Raw genomic sequence first — 17,019 nt, forward strand, 5'->3', positions numbered from 1 at the left:
GAAGGTCACTTGGGGAAAACTGTGGTTACTTAGAAAGCAGCCCTCATCCAGCCCCGTGATGGTGCAGGTAACCCTGTGTGGGGCAGCGTGTCCCCCATGCATGCTGCTGTGTGGGGGCCACCAAGGGGTAGCACCCACCCAGAGGATTTTTCTATAGAGCATGTTTCTTCTGCTCAGTGAAGTGAGAAGTTGCATGCTCCTGCCACGATTCTGCTACTTCTCAGTTTCAGATCTAAGGGGCCCAAGTTTGGATCCTAATTTACTCTCTGCTGCAAAATGGCCAAAGGAGATGCAGGAGAAAGTAACATAGGAAATGGGAGCCAGGGTCTAGATGTGAAAACGCCAAGGTCCCAGTTTTCCAAGTGACCTGACTGGCTTTCTAAGCTACTCTGATGATGTCCTGCGTGACCTCAGTTTGCAACGTGGCCATGGCAGTCTGGGTGCTTGTCTTCCTTCTGACGCCAGCATATGGTTTCCATTGCCCATTTATCCCCCGCAGCTCACAGGAGCAAGGGCGCTTCCTGTCACACTACCATATTCAAAGTCTGTGGGATTCGTTCAAAAGCAGAAAGACCCATGGCGACTGTGTACACGCATGGAATGAGGTCCTGAGTGATATTAAAAAATCTATCAGTATCTCATTTTTTAAAAAACTGACTTCTCCATGTATAAAGTAGCAATCACTAAATTACCAGTGCAGAGGGATTCAGAAACTTCTAGAATTCATTAAGAAAACAGGCAACTAAAAACACACTATTACTACAGAGTTTCTCCCTGAAAATGGAAAAGACCCTGCCCCTAACAATGCAAAAGGGGGAACTTAAAAAAAAAATCATCCTTCATCTTGGTTTAATAGTTAAAGCAACTGCTGAGGTTTCTCCCAGAAATTACATATCCAAATATCTGTATTCTTAGCCCAAAGAACAAAATCCTAAATGAAAACATTGAAGACATAAAAGACTGCCCATCTCGGGGCTCCCTGTGGCTCACCTCTGCTATCTCCACTTTCCTTTCCCACATCTTGATGCTCTTCTCCAAGTCCCCATTTAAGATCTTCTCCCGGACGTAAGTCATCACCTGTGGCGCCCGGAACTCAGCCAGCTGCTTCCGGAGCCTCTTGTTCACTGCCTCGGCTTTGGCCCGGTCCTGGGTTGGGAAGGACCAGTTACACCCAGGGAACCCCAGAAGCTCTTGCTTTGAGAACTCACTGGCCCTGACATCTCTTCTCATGGTTCTAATAGAGTTCCAAAAATAATGTTTACATTTTCAAAGAGGTTGGGGAGGGGGTGGGAATCACAAAACTCTGATTTTTTTGCAAAACATATTTTAAGCCAGTTCAGAAACACCTAGTGCGGTCTAAATAGTCTTGTTTCTTTCATTCCTTTCCCTTTTCTTTTCCTTTCCTGTCCTTTGTCTCTCTTCCCCTTTCCTTTCCTTCCCTCCTTCCTCTTCCTCTCCTTTATTAAGGAATGTGTTGTACTTACTTTGACTTCTTAGGGTTTTTCTGTGTGTGAAAAATTGTGTATTTAAGTGTACTTCGATCAGACTCAATTCACTTCCATGTCTTTTTAAATTATAAGGTATATATAAAAAACATAAAATTTATCATCTTAACCATTTTTAACTATACAGTTCTGTGGCGTTAAGTACATTCACATTCTTGTGCAACCATCACCACCATCCATCTCCAGAACTCTTTTTGTCTTGTACAACTGAAATTCTGTACCCGTTATACAATCACTCCTCCTTCCCTCGTCTCCCAGCCTCTGGCCCCCACCATTCCACCTTCTGTCTCTATGAATTTGACTTCTCTGGGTACCTCATATAAGTGGAATCATACAGTATTTGTCCTTTTGTGACTGGCTTATTTCACTTAGCATAATGTCCTTAAGTTTCCTACACATGGTAGTATGCGTCAAAACATCCTTCCTTTCTAAGGTGGAATGATTTTCTGTTGTATGGATATACCACATTTTATTTATTTTGTTTATCCATCCATCCATCGATAAGATACTTGAGTTGCTTCCACTTCTTGGCTATTGTGAAGAATGGTGCTGTCAACATGGGTATATAAAACTCTGTTCAATTCCCTTCTCAATTCTTTTGGGTACATTCCCAGATGCAGAATGGCTAGAACCTATGGTAATTCAATTTTGTGAGTAATCCTTGTCTTTTAAATATTTATTTTAAAAATTATCATACTGTAAAATTCATTAGCCCTTTTAATAAAATGCATTTTTAAAAAATTAACATCAGCTGGGGACAGTGGCTCACCCCTGTAATCCCAGCACTTTGGAAGGCTAAAGCGGGCGGATCACTTGAGGTCAGGAGTTTGAGACTAGCCTAGCCAACAGGGTGAAACCCCATCTCCACTAAAAATACAAAACTGAGTTAAGCATGGCGGCTTAGGCCTGTAATCCCAGCTATTTAGGAGGCTGAGGCAGGAGAATCGCTTGAACCCAGGAGGCGGAGGTTGCAGTGAGCCGAGATCATGACGCTGCACTCCAGCCTGAGCAATAGAGTGAAACTGTCTCCCCCCAAAAAATTAACATTATCCTTTTAACTTTTACTTTACTAATTCTTTTGTTTAGGCTATACATTCAGTTCAAATGGTACACTGTGACGAGCTCCCATCCCACTCCTGTCACCCCATCAGGAGGGTCTCCTGCCTAGAAGCATACACTGTTTTTAGGTTTTGTGCATCCTTCCAGAAATCTAGGCTTATACAAACATGTTTCCCTTTTTTGACCTAAATAGTAGCATACTCTATTCACTTTTATTCATCCAGATGTTTTCATTCAATAAATCTTGAAGATCTTTCTGTATCAGCACATGAAGAATTTACTCATTCTTTTTGACAGCTACATAATTTTCCACATGGATGTACCATAATTTAACAATTATCCCACAGTCACTTAACTGTTTAATCTCTTGCTATTACAATAAACAATGCTGCAATTACTAACCATCTGGGTATACATCACATTGTCATTATGCAAGTGAATCAGTAGGATAAACTACTAAAAGTGAAATTGCTTGTTCTAGGGCAGTGGTTCTCAACCAGAGGTAATTTTGCCCCCAGGGGACATTTGGCAATGCCTAAAGACATTTTTGTGGGAATTAGAGGGGTGCTGCTGGCATCTAGTAGGTAGAGGCCAGCGATGCTACTAAAAACCCTACAATACACAAGACCTCTCCCTGCCCTGCCACCACAAGAAAGAATTATCCAGCCCCAAATGTCAATAATAATGTGTTTAGGGTGAAAAACCCTGCCTTAAGCACATGTGCATGTTAATGTTTGGTAAACAGTGCTAAATTCCCCTTTATAATAATCAAGACAATTACACTTCCGCAGTAATGTTTGAGACTGCCGGTTTTCCCTCATTCTCTCACTACAGTTTTACCAACTCTTTGATCTTTGTCAATCTAAGAGAAGGAAAATAATATCCCATCATAGCTTTATTTTGTATTCTTTGTATTATGAGTGAGGTAGAACATTTTTCACATTTTAGTATTTTAGCTTTTCAGTAAACTCTTGAAAACTTTTGCCCATTTTTTCTATTAGTTATTAGTTTTTTCTTGTTGATCTGTAGAAGTTATTTGTTTGGAGTTATTAGCTCTTTGTGATTTTACATACAACATTTTTCCAGTTATTTACCTTTTGACTTTGCTTATGATCATTTTTGCTATGCGAAAAACTTACATTTTTATATAACTCACTTTACTGATGTCATAGTTTCTAGGTTTTATATTTTGAAAGGCCTCTTCATTCCAAGATTAAAAATTTTCCCAGTATTTATTTTAGGATTTTAATGGTTTTCTTACTTACATTTAAATATCTGATATACCTGAATTAACTTCAGTATAAAACATAGTTCCAACTTAATTTTTTCCTTAATGGTTGCCCAGTTACCCCAGTTACCCCATGTCATTTATTCAATAATCTGGCTGTCTGTTGATTAATGCCATGCCACTTTTATCATAAAGGTATCGACATCAAAGTTTTATCAAATATTTATATACTTATATGATCTGTATCAGGGTTCATTATAGGACCTTATACATTTTTCTTTGATCTTCCAGCCTATTCCTGAGCTTGTTTTAAATATTGTAACTTTATAACATATTTCATTATCTGATAGGGCTAGTCCTCTCATTTATTCATTTGGAATTTGGGGATACTCTTTTTCCCCCGCCAAAGGAATTTTTGAGTCAGTTGATTTAGATTCTTAACAACAAACAAACAAAAAAACCTTCCTTGGTATTTTAATTGGAATATCATATTTCACAGATCAACTTAAAGAGAACTAACATTTTTATTATGTTGAATCTTCCCAATATAGTATTGTCTTTTAATTCCTTGCTTCACAAAGCACAATCTGTGGCACTAGAAACACCTGGGAGCTGCAGACTCCCAGGCTACCCTGGACCTACCCACTCAGAATCTGTATTTTAATAAGATCCCCAGGTAATTGGTTTGCACCTTCCACTGTTTCAATACACTATAAAACAAGCCACTAATTTAATTTTTATTAACTTGTTTTCAGAATGCAATAATAAATTGTCAGGTGTTCAGTGAATAGCTCCTGTCTGTTTAGCATAAACAAACAACTGTGGAGAGACCCAAAGATGTGGGCAGAACCATCAATGCATACTCCTATCCAGATGGTGATTTGAGAATACCTAAGATAAATATTATGAAGTAGCAAGAACGAAGGCATTAAAACATAAGTACTATAGCTGTGAGGGACACACTGAGAAGACCAGAGATTATGATCCCCACCCAGCAACCCACAGCAATGTCACTATGAGAAAAGTTGTCCACTGTCCCACCCCAGTTCCAGGGCAGCAGTGCAGAAGTTTTGCCCAGGGAGAGAGGCTGTGTATTTGTCTGTTTTCACACTGCTGTAAAAAACTACCTGAGACTGGATAATTTTATAAAGAAAAGAAGATTTGATTGACTCACAGTTCTGCATGGCTAGGGAGGCCTCAGGAAACTTACAATCATGGTGGAAAGTGAAGGGGAAGTAAAGCACATTTTCACAAGGTAGCAGGAGAGAGAGCACGTGCAGGGGAAACTGCCACTTTAAAAACCATCAGATCTCGTGAGAACTCCCTCACTATCATGAGAACAGCATTAGGTAAACTGCCCCCATGATCCAATCGCCTTCCACCAGGTGTCTCCTTTGACACATTGGAATTACAATTTGAGATGAGACTTGCGTGGGGGCACAGAGCCAAACCAAATCAGGCTGTAAATCAGAGGGCCATGGAATGTTGCCCAAGGGGACTTGCTTTATTTGGAACAGAGATGGGGAGCTCATGCCTAAGAACTGTGTGGGAAACAATGGAGTTTTTTAAGGTAAGCAATTTAGAGGAGGCTGGTAGTTCCACAATGTTAGTAGCAGCAAGTAAAATAATAAGCCAGCTATATGTTTAACAGAACAGAGAAAGAGACCACTAAGAAGAGCCCTTTGAGAGTTGGGGGAAGCCTGAAAGACTGGCAACACTTTGCCCCTGCAAAGGGTCCTGACTTTAATTGAATCAGAATGTAAAACAATTAATGTCTCAGGGTACTGTTGAAAGCAATAGAGCAATTAGCTAACAATTAATGAAGGCTGATGGCCAGGTGTGATGCCAATAGAGGTAGACCAGCTGTAAGCTTAGTAGGAAGATGCAGAGTCAAAGAGAACTCAGCAGAAGCAACAATTATCCCTGGTCATCAGGGCAATTGTATCCATGACCAAGGCTGCACCAGGTGAGGAGAAACATTAGCGAGTACTAACAGCAGGGGGCCGGGCGCGGTGGCTTACGCCTGTAATCCCAGCACTTTGGGAAGCCAAGGCGGGCAGATCACGAGGTCAGGAGATCGAGACCATCCTGGCTAATATGGTGAAACCCCGTCCCTACTAAATGTACAAAAAATTAGCCTGGTGTGTTGGCGGGTGCCTATAGTCCCAGCTACTCGGGAGGCTGAGGCAGGAGAATGGCGTGAACTCGAGAGGCGGAGCTTGCAGTGAGCCAAGATCGCGCCACTGCACTCCAGCCTGGGTGACAGAGCAAGACTCCATGTCAAAAAAAAAAAAAAAAGAGTACTAATAGCAGGGGAATAGACTTTACTGATCTAGTCCTGCCAAGTCACTCAACAAGTAACAAGCAAAAACTATGACAAGCCCAAGAAAGGGGTGGGAGGGATCAATATCAAGAATTGCTGTATCACCTAAAATATACAGCTTCCAACAAAAATTATGAGATAGGCAAAGAAATAGGAAAGCATGATCCACCCAGGGAAGGCAAAACAAACTGCCTTTGAGGGAGAGCAGATGGTGGACTTAGCAGACAAAGTCTTCAAAGGAGCTATTCAAAAAACCAAAGGAAACCATGTTTAAAGAATTAAAGTAATAATAATAATGTCTCATCAAGTAACGAAAATCAATAAAGAGGTAGAAATTCATTTTTAAAACATAGAAAATCCAGAATCTTTTCAATATGATGACTGAAATGAAAAATTCACCACAGGAGACTGACAGCAGATTTAAGCTAATAGAATAAAGCATTGGTAAACTTGTAGATTGATAGAGATTATGCAGATTGAGGAGCAGAAAGAAAAAAGAATGAAGAAAAATTAACAGTCTCAGGGAAATGTGGAACACCACTAAATGTACCAACACACAGGTAATGGGAGTAACAGAGAGAGAAAGAAAGAGAAAGGAGTAGAAAAAATTATTCAGATATAATGGCTGAAAATTTCACCAATTTCTTGGAAAACAGTAAGCCACACATCCAAAGGGCTCAACAAACTCCAAACGAAGAAATGCAAATAAATCCACACCCAGAGACTCATCACACTCAAAATGTTGAATGGCAAAGCAAAGAGAAAATATTGAAAACAGCAAGAGAAAACAATTCATTACATACAAGAGAAGCCCAACAAGATTAACAGCTGATTTCTCATCCGAAACAATGAAGGCCAGAAGGCAATGGGCTGAAAGAAAAAACCTGCCACTCAAGAATATTATATCCTCAAAATGATCTTTCAAAATGAAAGCAAGCAATCAACACACTCAGATCTTGGTTTCTAATGTCATTCTCAAATAAAAGACACCAAGCCTCCTTGGAGAAATGGTGGATTCTAGGACTGAGGCAGAAAATATCTAAGATGAGCCTAGAACATCTTCTGGTGCCAGAAAGGAAGCGCTCAAAAAAAAAAAAAAAAGCCATAAAGATGAAGAGAGTCAAAGGGACACCAAATTCAACTGAAAGAGCTCCCAATGGCCAACCTGGAACAATCTGAGCAACAAAATAAATAATGTAATACAGTCACATGCCACATAAAACATTTTGGTCAACAGTGAACCATTTATGAAGATGGTCCCATAAGATTATAATGCCATATCTTTACTGTACCTTTACTATGTTTAGATATGTTTGGATACACAAATACTTAGCATTGTATTATAATTTCCTACAGCATTTAGTATAATAACATGTTTTTCAGGGTTATAGCCTAGAGCAACAGGCTACACAATACAGCCTAGGTGTGTAGTAGGCTATACTATCTAGGTATACCATCATAGAGTACACTCTATAATGTTCACACAATGATGAAATTGCCTAACAATGCATTTCTCAGAATGTATCCCCATCATTAAACAATGCATGGCTTATGATATTATAACCCAACATATAAAACAAGTATCTATGAATTGAAACTGATATAAATAAATGATGTTAAAAATAAATAAATGATGTTAAAAATAAATAAATGGGGGAGAATAGATAAATCTCCTATACAGAAGAATTCCAAATAAATTATGTGGAGCATAAATCCCCACTCCTTAAGTATGGGCTGTACATAGTGACTTCCTTTCGAAGAGTACAGTATGGAAAGGAGGGACCTTGATCACGTAGATGGATAGTATGTTACGGATTTCTTCACTGTGATCATCTACGTGATCAAGGTTCACATCAGTGATGAGTCATGTTGATAGTAGACTCCCTTGATATGACGTGATGTGAATGGCACTTTATGTCTGTGGTCTTCCCCCTCAAAACACATAAACCCCAATGTAATCATGAGAAAAACATCAAACCAATCCCAGTGGAGGAACATTCTACAAAAACCTGACAAGTACTCCTCAAAATTGTCAAGGTCATCAACATCAAGGAAATTCTGAGAAACTGTCTCAGCCAAGAGGAGCTTAAGGAGACATAGCAGTAAATGTAATGTGGATATCCTGGGTGGGATCCTGGAACAGTTAAGGGACGTTAGGTAAGAACTAAGGAAATGTGACAAAAGCACAGACTTTGATTAATAATACTGTATCAATACCGGTTCATTAATTGTAATAAACACATTTTACTGATATAAGAGGTTAAAATAGGGGAAACTGGGTATGAGGTGTATGGCGGTTCTCTGTGCTATCTTCACAATTTTCCTGTAAATCTAAAACTTCTAAAATAAAAGTTTATTTTTGAAAAATAAAGGAAAAATAAAGACATTCCCAGATTAACAAAAACCTACAGAAGTCATGGTTGGCAGACCTGCCTTACAAGAAATACTACAGGAAGTTCTTCAAGCTGAAAACAAGTGATACCCTACAGGAATATGAAATCGACATTTAAAAAGTAGTGCAAATAAAATTAACTGTATAATAGGTAATTATAAAAGACAGTATAATTGCATATTTCTTCTCTTAACTGATTTAAAAAGCAAGTATATAAAAATACATATATAATTGTATTTGGGGAACTATAACATGTAATCATGGAGTGTATTTGACAGTAACAGCACAAAGGAGGCAGGTTGAAACAAAGCTGTATTTACATAAGAAACATCAGATAGTAACTCAAATTCACAGGAAGAAAAGTAAACAAAAAGTTCATATGACAAACTCTGTGAACATATTTCATCTCCTTTCTTCTTTCAGCTTTTGAACTCCTCGCTCACACCATTTAAAAAAATTAACTCAAAATCGATTATAAACCTAAACATAAGAGCTAAAATTATAAAACTCTTAAAAGAAGACAGAGGAGAAAATCTTCATGATATTGGGTAAGGCAATGATTTCTTATATATGACACCAAAAGCACAAGATCAAAAGAAAACAAATGGATAAATTGGACTTCTACCAAAACTAAAAACGTTTGTGTTGCAGACAAAACTATCAAGAAAGTGAAAGAAAATCCACAGTATGGGAGAAAATATTTGTGAATCTTATACAGATGATCCCTGACTTACAATGGGTCAACTTAAGTTGTTTTTTTTTTTACTTTAAGATAGTGCTAAAGCAACACACATTCAGTAGAAACCATACTTCGAGTACCGACATAACCCATTTTTCACTTTCAGTACAGTATTCGATAAATTACATGAGACATTCAACACCCTATTATAAAACAGACTTTGTGTTCGATGATTTTGCCCAGTTGTAGGCTAATGTAAGTGTTCTGAGCATATTTAAGATAGGCTAGGCTAAGCTATAATGTTTAGTAGGTCAGGTATGTTAAATGCATTTTTAACTTACGATATTTTCAACTTACAATGGGTAAGTTAAAAAGATAAATAACTCAACTAAGCAAAGGACTTGACTAGACATTTCTCAAAGAAAGACAAGTGGCCAATAAGCACATGATAAGATGCTCCATGTCATTAGAAAATTCAAACAAAAACCACAACGAGATATCACTTCATACCAAGTAGGATGGCCATTTTTTAAAAAAACTGAGAATAACAAAGATGTACGGAAACTGGAACCCTCACACATTGTGGGAATACGAAATGGGGCTGCCACTTTCAAAAACAGATTGCTAGTTTTTCTAGGTGTTAGACATAGAATTACCATGTATAACCCACAATTCCACTTCTAGGTATATGTCCAAGAGAAAAGAAAACACATCAAGAGAAAAGAAAACACGTATCCACAGAAAAACTTGTACCAGGATGTTCATATCAGAATGACTCATGATAGTCCTGAAGTGGAAACCCAAATGTCCATCGAGTGATGAATGGATACATAAAATGTGGTCTGTCCACACAATGAAATGCTATTCAGCCACAAAAATAAACAAATGATACATGATACAAGTGTACCTTGAAAATGTTATTCCAAGTGAAAAAAGCCACTCATAAAAGACCACATATTGTATAATCTCTTTTAAATGAAATGTCCAGAACAGGCAAATCCACAGAGGCATAAAGTAGATTAGTGGCCGCCGAGAGCCGGAGGGTGAGAGTGGGGTGTGGGGAATGGAGAAGGATCTTTTCTTTTCTTTCTTTCTTTTTATAAATAAATGTACTTAAGTAGATTTTTGTTTTGTTTTGTTTTGAGATGGAGTCTCCCTCTGTCATGCAGGTTGGAGTGCAATGGCACAATCTCGGCTCACTGCAACCTCCACTTCATGGGCTCAAGCGATTCTTCTGCCTCAGCCTCCCAAGCAGATGGGACTACCAGTGCCCATCACCACGCCCGGCTAATTTTTGTATTTTTAGTAGAGGCTGGGTTTCACCATGTTGGCCAGGCTGGTCTTGAACTCCTGACCTCAAATGATCTGCCCACCTCAGCCTCCCAAAGTGCTGGGATTACAGGGTGAGCCACTGCACCTGTCCTATGGGGAAGGAGGTCTAATGGGTGCAGGGTTTTTTCCTGGGGTGATGAAAATGTTCTAAAATTATTGTGATGATGGTTACACAACTCTGTGAATATATTATAATCCATTGAACTATACACTTTAAATGGGTGATTATATGGTATATAAATTAAATTCCAATAAAGCTATTTTCAAAACATTAACAGGAAAACTAAAATATACTAAGCAGTGAATTCCTGGCTTTAAAAAAAATCAATTTTAAGTTTTACTTTTAATCTAATAACTATCAACCCAAGGAAAAAATAAATAAGGACCACAGCAATTCTGCATTAAGAGAGTTCACAGGTTTTTGCTTTAACTTTGCTTCTTGCCACTCTGTACTGAGACTGGGGTTTTTTTGCGGAAGATGTTGGTTCTCCATCGAGAAAATGATGTGCATGCTGTGACGTAACTTAGATGTGAATAATCCTGTGGCTTTGGGGCCACTGTAAGCAAATTTGGGGCCACACAAGACAATCACACTAATAATCATACAGTTTTAGAGGTTAACAAAGCGTCATTATATGTGGTCCTCTCTAGCCACTACAATAAGGGCAGTAGATCTATTTCACAGACATGGAAACAGTCCTATTTAAAAACTTGTTCAAGACTAGAAATTGGCAGCACCAAACCTCATACCAGGCCTTCTGATCACGAGTCCAGCACTCTTTCTCCTGCGCCCCAAAAAGTTCTCTTTGCATCACATCCTATGTGCATTTAAGTTAGGGAAATTCAGCTATCAATGCTCAGCAAAGTAATGAGAGAGGTAAATTGCAATTTAGATAGGCAGGGAGCTCAGATGACTCCATTCACCTCTTCACACAGTGACCACAGGCCTTGGAGCGAGCCCAGGACAGAGGTCACAGGTCTGCTGTCCTTCAGTGGTCTCTGCTACAGGCTACTCAGGCTGTGAGTGTCTAGCCCGGGTATCAGGCGAGATGTCATATGGTTATGACCTCTCTCTCTGTTTCTCTCTCTCTCTCTCTTTCTCTCTCTCTTTCCTCTCTCTGTCTCTCCTTTACATCAAACATTCTATTTTGGCATGTGTACTTTTTTCCTATCAGGGACATTACTACATGCATTAAACATTTTTCCTGGGGTTGTAGACATGAAACTTTGAATATTGTACTTTATGGGTCACTTAAGGAATTCCCAAATGTTATTTGGACTCTACGAAATTTTTGTTTTCTGAGGTGACTCTAGAACCCAACTCAGCAGTAAAATGCGACACACCTGGACTGTAGGTCGCCAAGTGCCACTTTGTGCTTTGATGGCCCAGAGCTATTTTGATTTTTATGGTCTAGGCTTTTCTAGATAAACCAGCAAGATGGCTTAGATCTTGGTAGACCTTGACTCAAGCCCTTATAAACACAAGAGACAAATACCAGAAATACCACATTTTGCCCTCTCCTACCTCCTCTACTTGTAGTGTTTCTTTTTCAATTTTGTCAAGTAGCTCTTTTCTCAGCAAGATCTCCTTGTCCAGATTGATGTATATTTCCATTGCCTTGTGAAGCTTGCTCTGAAATATAACAACACAGCAAGTCTTGAGCTAAGATGACCTCTCAGAACCGCAGGAAGGGGAGACAGCTCTTTGTTAACGAACAGAAAAGCAGGACCATCCAGAAAGTCCAAATTGCCTTTCTCACTGTTGCCCAGATTTTCCAAATCCTGATGTCTGAGAACTGGTGCGGGAGGAGAGGACCTTGGAGTCTTGTCCTCAGCTGGACAGGCAAAGAAGTAAGGTACACGGGGACCTAAATCCTGCTCTACTACTCACTAAGGAGATCTTTGGGGAGATCCCAGAACCTTTCTAAACTTGAGTCCAGTCACCATGTAGGGCTGTGGAGAGGTGTACAGGAGACAGCCTGGTAGAGTGCTGAGGCACATGGAGAACATTCAACAAACAGCTGCCATGACTATCTCATGTGGATGGAGAGTGGGGAATACTCCTCATAAGGTGGGTGCTACTGCTATCTCCATTTATAGGTGAGAGAACTGACCCTTAGGGAGGTAAAACCATTTCCCCAAGGACACAGAGACCAGGGGGAGCTGGGAACTGAGCCCATACAGTGAGATTCCACAGCCCACAGGCTCCACCACCGTCTTATCACCTAATGAGGCCGGGCCTGCTAGTTTTAGAGGAGTCCTGCAGGAGCACAGCCTTGCAGATTCCCATGGCATCATTGCCCTTCACTGGCTCCTGCAGGCCCCACCCCTGCTTCTTAGATTGGTCCCCTTTTGACCACTCTCTCTCAGTGGGGAAGAGTCGGCCAGAGGCGCTGGGATGTGCTTTGCTGGGCAGAGGAGTGGGCCAAGGGAAAGACACAGTGATTTGGGGGACCTCACTCAACAAACCCTGAAAACCCACCCACCAGGCACCAGTTCCTGCACCACGCACTGGCCAGTGAAGCAAACTAGGCTCTGCCACCAGAAGGCTGGCTCACAGCCCGGACAGTAGGGGAAAGGCAGTAAAATAATTGCAAGAAGAAATGTAAGACTGCAATTGTGCCAAGCTATGAGAATGCCAGGACAGGGTTGGAGAAGGTTTTCCTGAAAAAAAAAAAAAAATATATATATATATATATAAAATATATATATTATATATGTATATATAAAACATATATAGTACATATATTAAAAATATATACTATATATTATATACTATATATTATATAAAAAATATATAGTATATATTATATATAATATATAAAATATATATTATATATTATATATTTTATATATATATGCTGGAAAGAGAGCTGAAAGGTTGAGTCAGTATGTCTAGGTGAAGAGGGAAGAGAACATTCCAAGCTAAGGAAAGAGCCAAGGAGAGGAGGATCTAATAGGAGCTGGGAGAGTGGGTAGAGAGCGGCAGGGCCACAGTCAAAGTGAAGGCAGGAGGAGGGGGCAAGGGCATTGCCCCAGGGTGTCAAAACAGAGAAGACTAGAACCACCTGCCTGGGGACCTTCCGGCACCCACGGGCCATTCTCTTCCCCACTCCTATTTTCAGGCCTCACTTCTTAAGGCTCATTCCCTGTTCCATGTCCTGCCTGAGAATTGCTCTGCTAACGAAAGCAAAAGTGAATGAGACCAGACTGACAGGGTGAGGTGTGGGGCCAGGGAGATGGGGCAGGACTTTGCTGCAAATCCAGCAATTCAGGTGGGAGGAAGGAGAGTGGAGGGAAGACAAGTGGTCACCAACTTAGAGCGGCAGGGCAGGAAGGAATGGAGGTACAAGAGTAGCAGCGAGGCCATCACTGGCTCTGCCAGGACAGTCTCCACGAAGGCTGATAAAAGCTGCATTGGTGATGCTGAGTCAAGATGTGGGTCCCTTGGGGAGGCCACTTCTGAAAAGGACTGCATTCACTTTCTATTGCTATGTAACAAATTACCACAGACTTCTGTGGCTTAGAGCCACACCCATTTATTATCTCACAGCTTCCATAGGCCAGGAGTCTGCACACAGTGTGGCTGGATTCTCCCCCACGGTCGCATCCGGCTGAAATCAAGGTGTCCGCCAGGGCTGTGGTTCTTGTCAAGGGCTCAGGGTCCTCTTCCAAGCTCCCTTATTGCTGGCAGAAGGTACTTCCTTGAAGCTATAGGACCAAGGCCCTTGTTTTCTTTGGGGCTGTCAGCAGGAGATCGCTCTCAGCTTCCAGAGGTCCCTCTTGAATCCCTTCCATGTGGCCCCTCTGTCTTCAAGCCCACAATGGAGAAGACCTCCTCCAGCCATTTCTCCTCATGGTTCATATCTGTGACTTCCTCTTCCAGAGAAACTGTTCTTTCAAAGGACTCGTGTGATTAGGTCAGGCCAAGTGGGTGATCTCCCTGTCTTTAGTCAACTGTGCCATACAGTATAACTGAATCATAGAACAGAACAGAACTTAACCGAAACCATTATATTCACAGTCCTGGCCGGAGATTATACAGGGTGTAGATACCAGGGGCTGGGGAGTCTTGGGGACATCTTAGAATTCTACCTACAAGGCCCCAGATCACTAGTTTACAGGCAGTCTGGAATGACTCATCATAGCTGTAGTCACATGCTTACATTTTACCAAACTCCACCAGGCAGGGCTTGAGGGCATAAAGTCAGAGAAAAAGCTGCCACCTTGACTCAGGCTCACACATGAAACTCACAGAAGAGAAGAGCCCATTCCTGCCTGGTGCTGTCTCAATGCTGTACCCTTAGCACTTAGCCTGGTGCCTACCCTACTGAAGGTATTGGTACTTTTAGTATAGAGGAAAATTATTCTGCATGTCTTTAGCAAGGTTTCACACTTGGGTGTTTGATATTTGTTTCTTTATTTTCATTTTCTGATTGCTGGGAGAATGAATGTTTCATATTTACATCAAAGTGGCCCCTCCTGTCACCCTCCCACGCCTACCAAATACACACCTGTTCTGCAAGCAGTTCATTCAGCAATATTGGCCAAGCACCTGCTTTGGCCAGGCACCATCCTTGATGCTGGGGACATAACACATACTAGAGAGAGCACCATCCTGGTGACACAAAACTTGCTTCCAAGAGGTGAAGAATCTTGCCTAGATGAAGCACCTCCCCCAGCAGAACATTCAAGCACAGGCAAGGTCTGACTCCACAACTCAGTTTTTCTGCCTCCATTTCCCCCAGGAATGGCTCTCACTCTGCCCATGGTGGCCTGTGCTGCTGATCTCAGGTACTACAAGCAATCTGCACTGTGTGTTTAGACCCATCCGAAAGAGGTCAGGCCCTGCAACCTGGCAGTTTGATTTTAAAAATCAGTAGCTCCATTTCCAAAACCCTTGGCTTTTCCCCCACAAGACCAGGCAGGCCCTGTGCTACTTAACTGATTCCACGGGATAAGATCGAGGTCCAGTGTGATCTAAGCAAGTACAACTCACTCTCCAGGCAACGAGGGCCTGGGAGTCACAGGAATTGGCTTCCTCTATAAATAACAGTGATCAGATAAGCTAAAAACTGATGAGAGAAGCTAAAAGTCGAGGATCTGTTGGATGTTTATGACACATAAATTTCAGAATGCCAGCACACTGTTTTCTACATGCTGGAAAAGGCAGTCGGGTGGGATACACACTGAGTTAGGTGGGATGTACACTGGACTGGGAGTCCCACCTCTATCAGTAACTTGTTGCTTGAATTTGGCAAATACTCTGCATCTTTTTTTTTTTTTTTTTTTTTTTGAGACAGAGTCTTGCTCTGTTGCCCAGGCTGGAGTACAGTGGCATGATCTCAGCTCACTGCAACCTCTGCCCCTGGGGGTTCAAGCAATCCTTGTGCCTCAGCCTCACAAGTAGCTGAGATTACAGGTGTGGACCACTACGCCCAGATAATTTTTTGTGTTTTTAGTAGAGACGGGGTTTTGCCATGTTGGCCAGGCTGGTCTTGAACTCCTGGCCTCAGGTGATCTGCCCACCTAGGCTTCCCAAAGTGCTGGGATTGCCGGTGTGAGCCACTGCTCCCTGTCTACTCTGCATCTTTGACCCTCGGTTTTTTCATTTGTAAAAGGAAAATGTTGAACAAACGTAAACCTGGCCTAAACGCATTCACATTCACATTTTTAAACTGTGTGGACCAAACAAAGCCCACCTGCGAGCTACCTAAGCTCATAGCCACCGTTGTCACCTGGGCACTATGCGAGGGGTCAGCAAAACTTTTCTGTAAGGGACCACATAGTAAATATTTTAGGTTTTGCAAGCCCAGAAGCAAAATTGTGGGTATTGTGTACTTATATTAACAAGAGAAAAAAATCCTACCAATGTTTTATCGATTCAATTCAAGATATAATAATTGAGTACAATATTTTAGAACATAGGTCTACTAATGAAAGAAATGGAATTTCTAAGGAAGAAACCAATGTTGCTTCATTTGGTTTCCAGTTAGTGTTTTCTATAATCAAATTGGTTATAAAGGTTCTTCTGTAATATCATTCTTAGCTCACAGGGCAGTGGGTGGGGATACACTGGCCTGTAGTTGCTGAATACTACATTAGATGGTCTCTAGCAGGGTAACCAGATGGCCTCGTCTGTTGGGGCCAGGCCCTTTGTGTGCCTATAGTCTCTGCCTAATTATTAATAGTGCCTATTTTCCCTCCCAAAAGGGTTCTGTTTGGATGATAAATTATTTAGTAGTTTTCTGATCTATAGCTAAGACTGCTTTCCTTTGCAGGGTTTTAAGCAGGAAAGTGCTTATAATGTGCTCAAATTAAACAGGGCTGTAAATGTGGTTAGTTCTCAAAACTCACCATCCATAAAAATCACTTGGGGAATTAACAACAACAATAAAAAAGAAAACAAAATAAATAAGATGCATAGCCCTCACCTCCTAATTCAATTAGTCAGAGTGGGACTAGTCATCTATCTATCTGTCTATCCATCCATCCATCTAT

General features: G+C 40.9%; 1 protein-coding gene across 2 annotated transcripts in view; it reads right to left on the reverse strand.

Annotated features, from left to right (window-relative positions):
• CCDC113 (coiled-coil domain containing 113) overlaps window positions 1-17,019 on the reverse strand; it is a 30,456-nt gene that overhangs the window by 200 nt on the left and 13,237 nt on the right. Inside the window, exons 7-8 of one of the 2 annotated variants that reach the window (XM_003916966.4) lie at window positions 12,044-12,151; window positions 991-1,146 (exon numbers count right to left, since the gene is read on the reverse strand). In XM_003916966.4, coding sequence (XP_003917015.1) covers window positions 991-1,146; window positions 12,044-12,151 — 264 coding nt within the window. The remainder of the gene's footprint in view (window positions 1-990; window positions 1,147-12,043; window positions 12,152-17,019) is intronic. The other variant, XM_009196567.3, reaches the window with a different exon arrangement.

This window comes from Papio anubis, chromosome 18 (genome assembly GCF_008728515.1).
Source record: "Papio anubis isolate 15944 chromosome 18, Panubis1.0, whole genome shotgun sequence".
Lineage (NCBI taxonomy): Eukaryota > Metazoa > Chordata > Mammalia > Primates > Cercopithecidae > Papio > Papio anubis.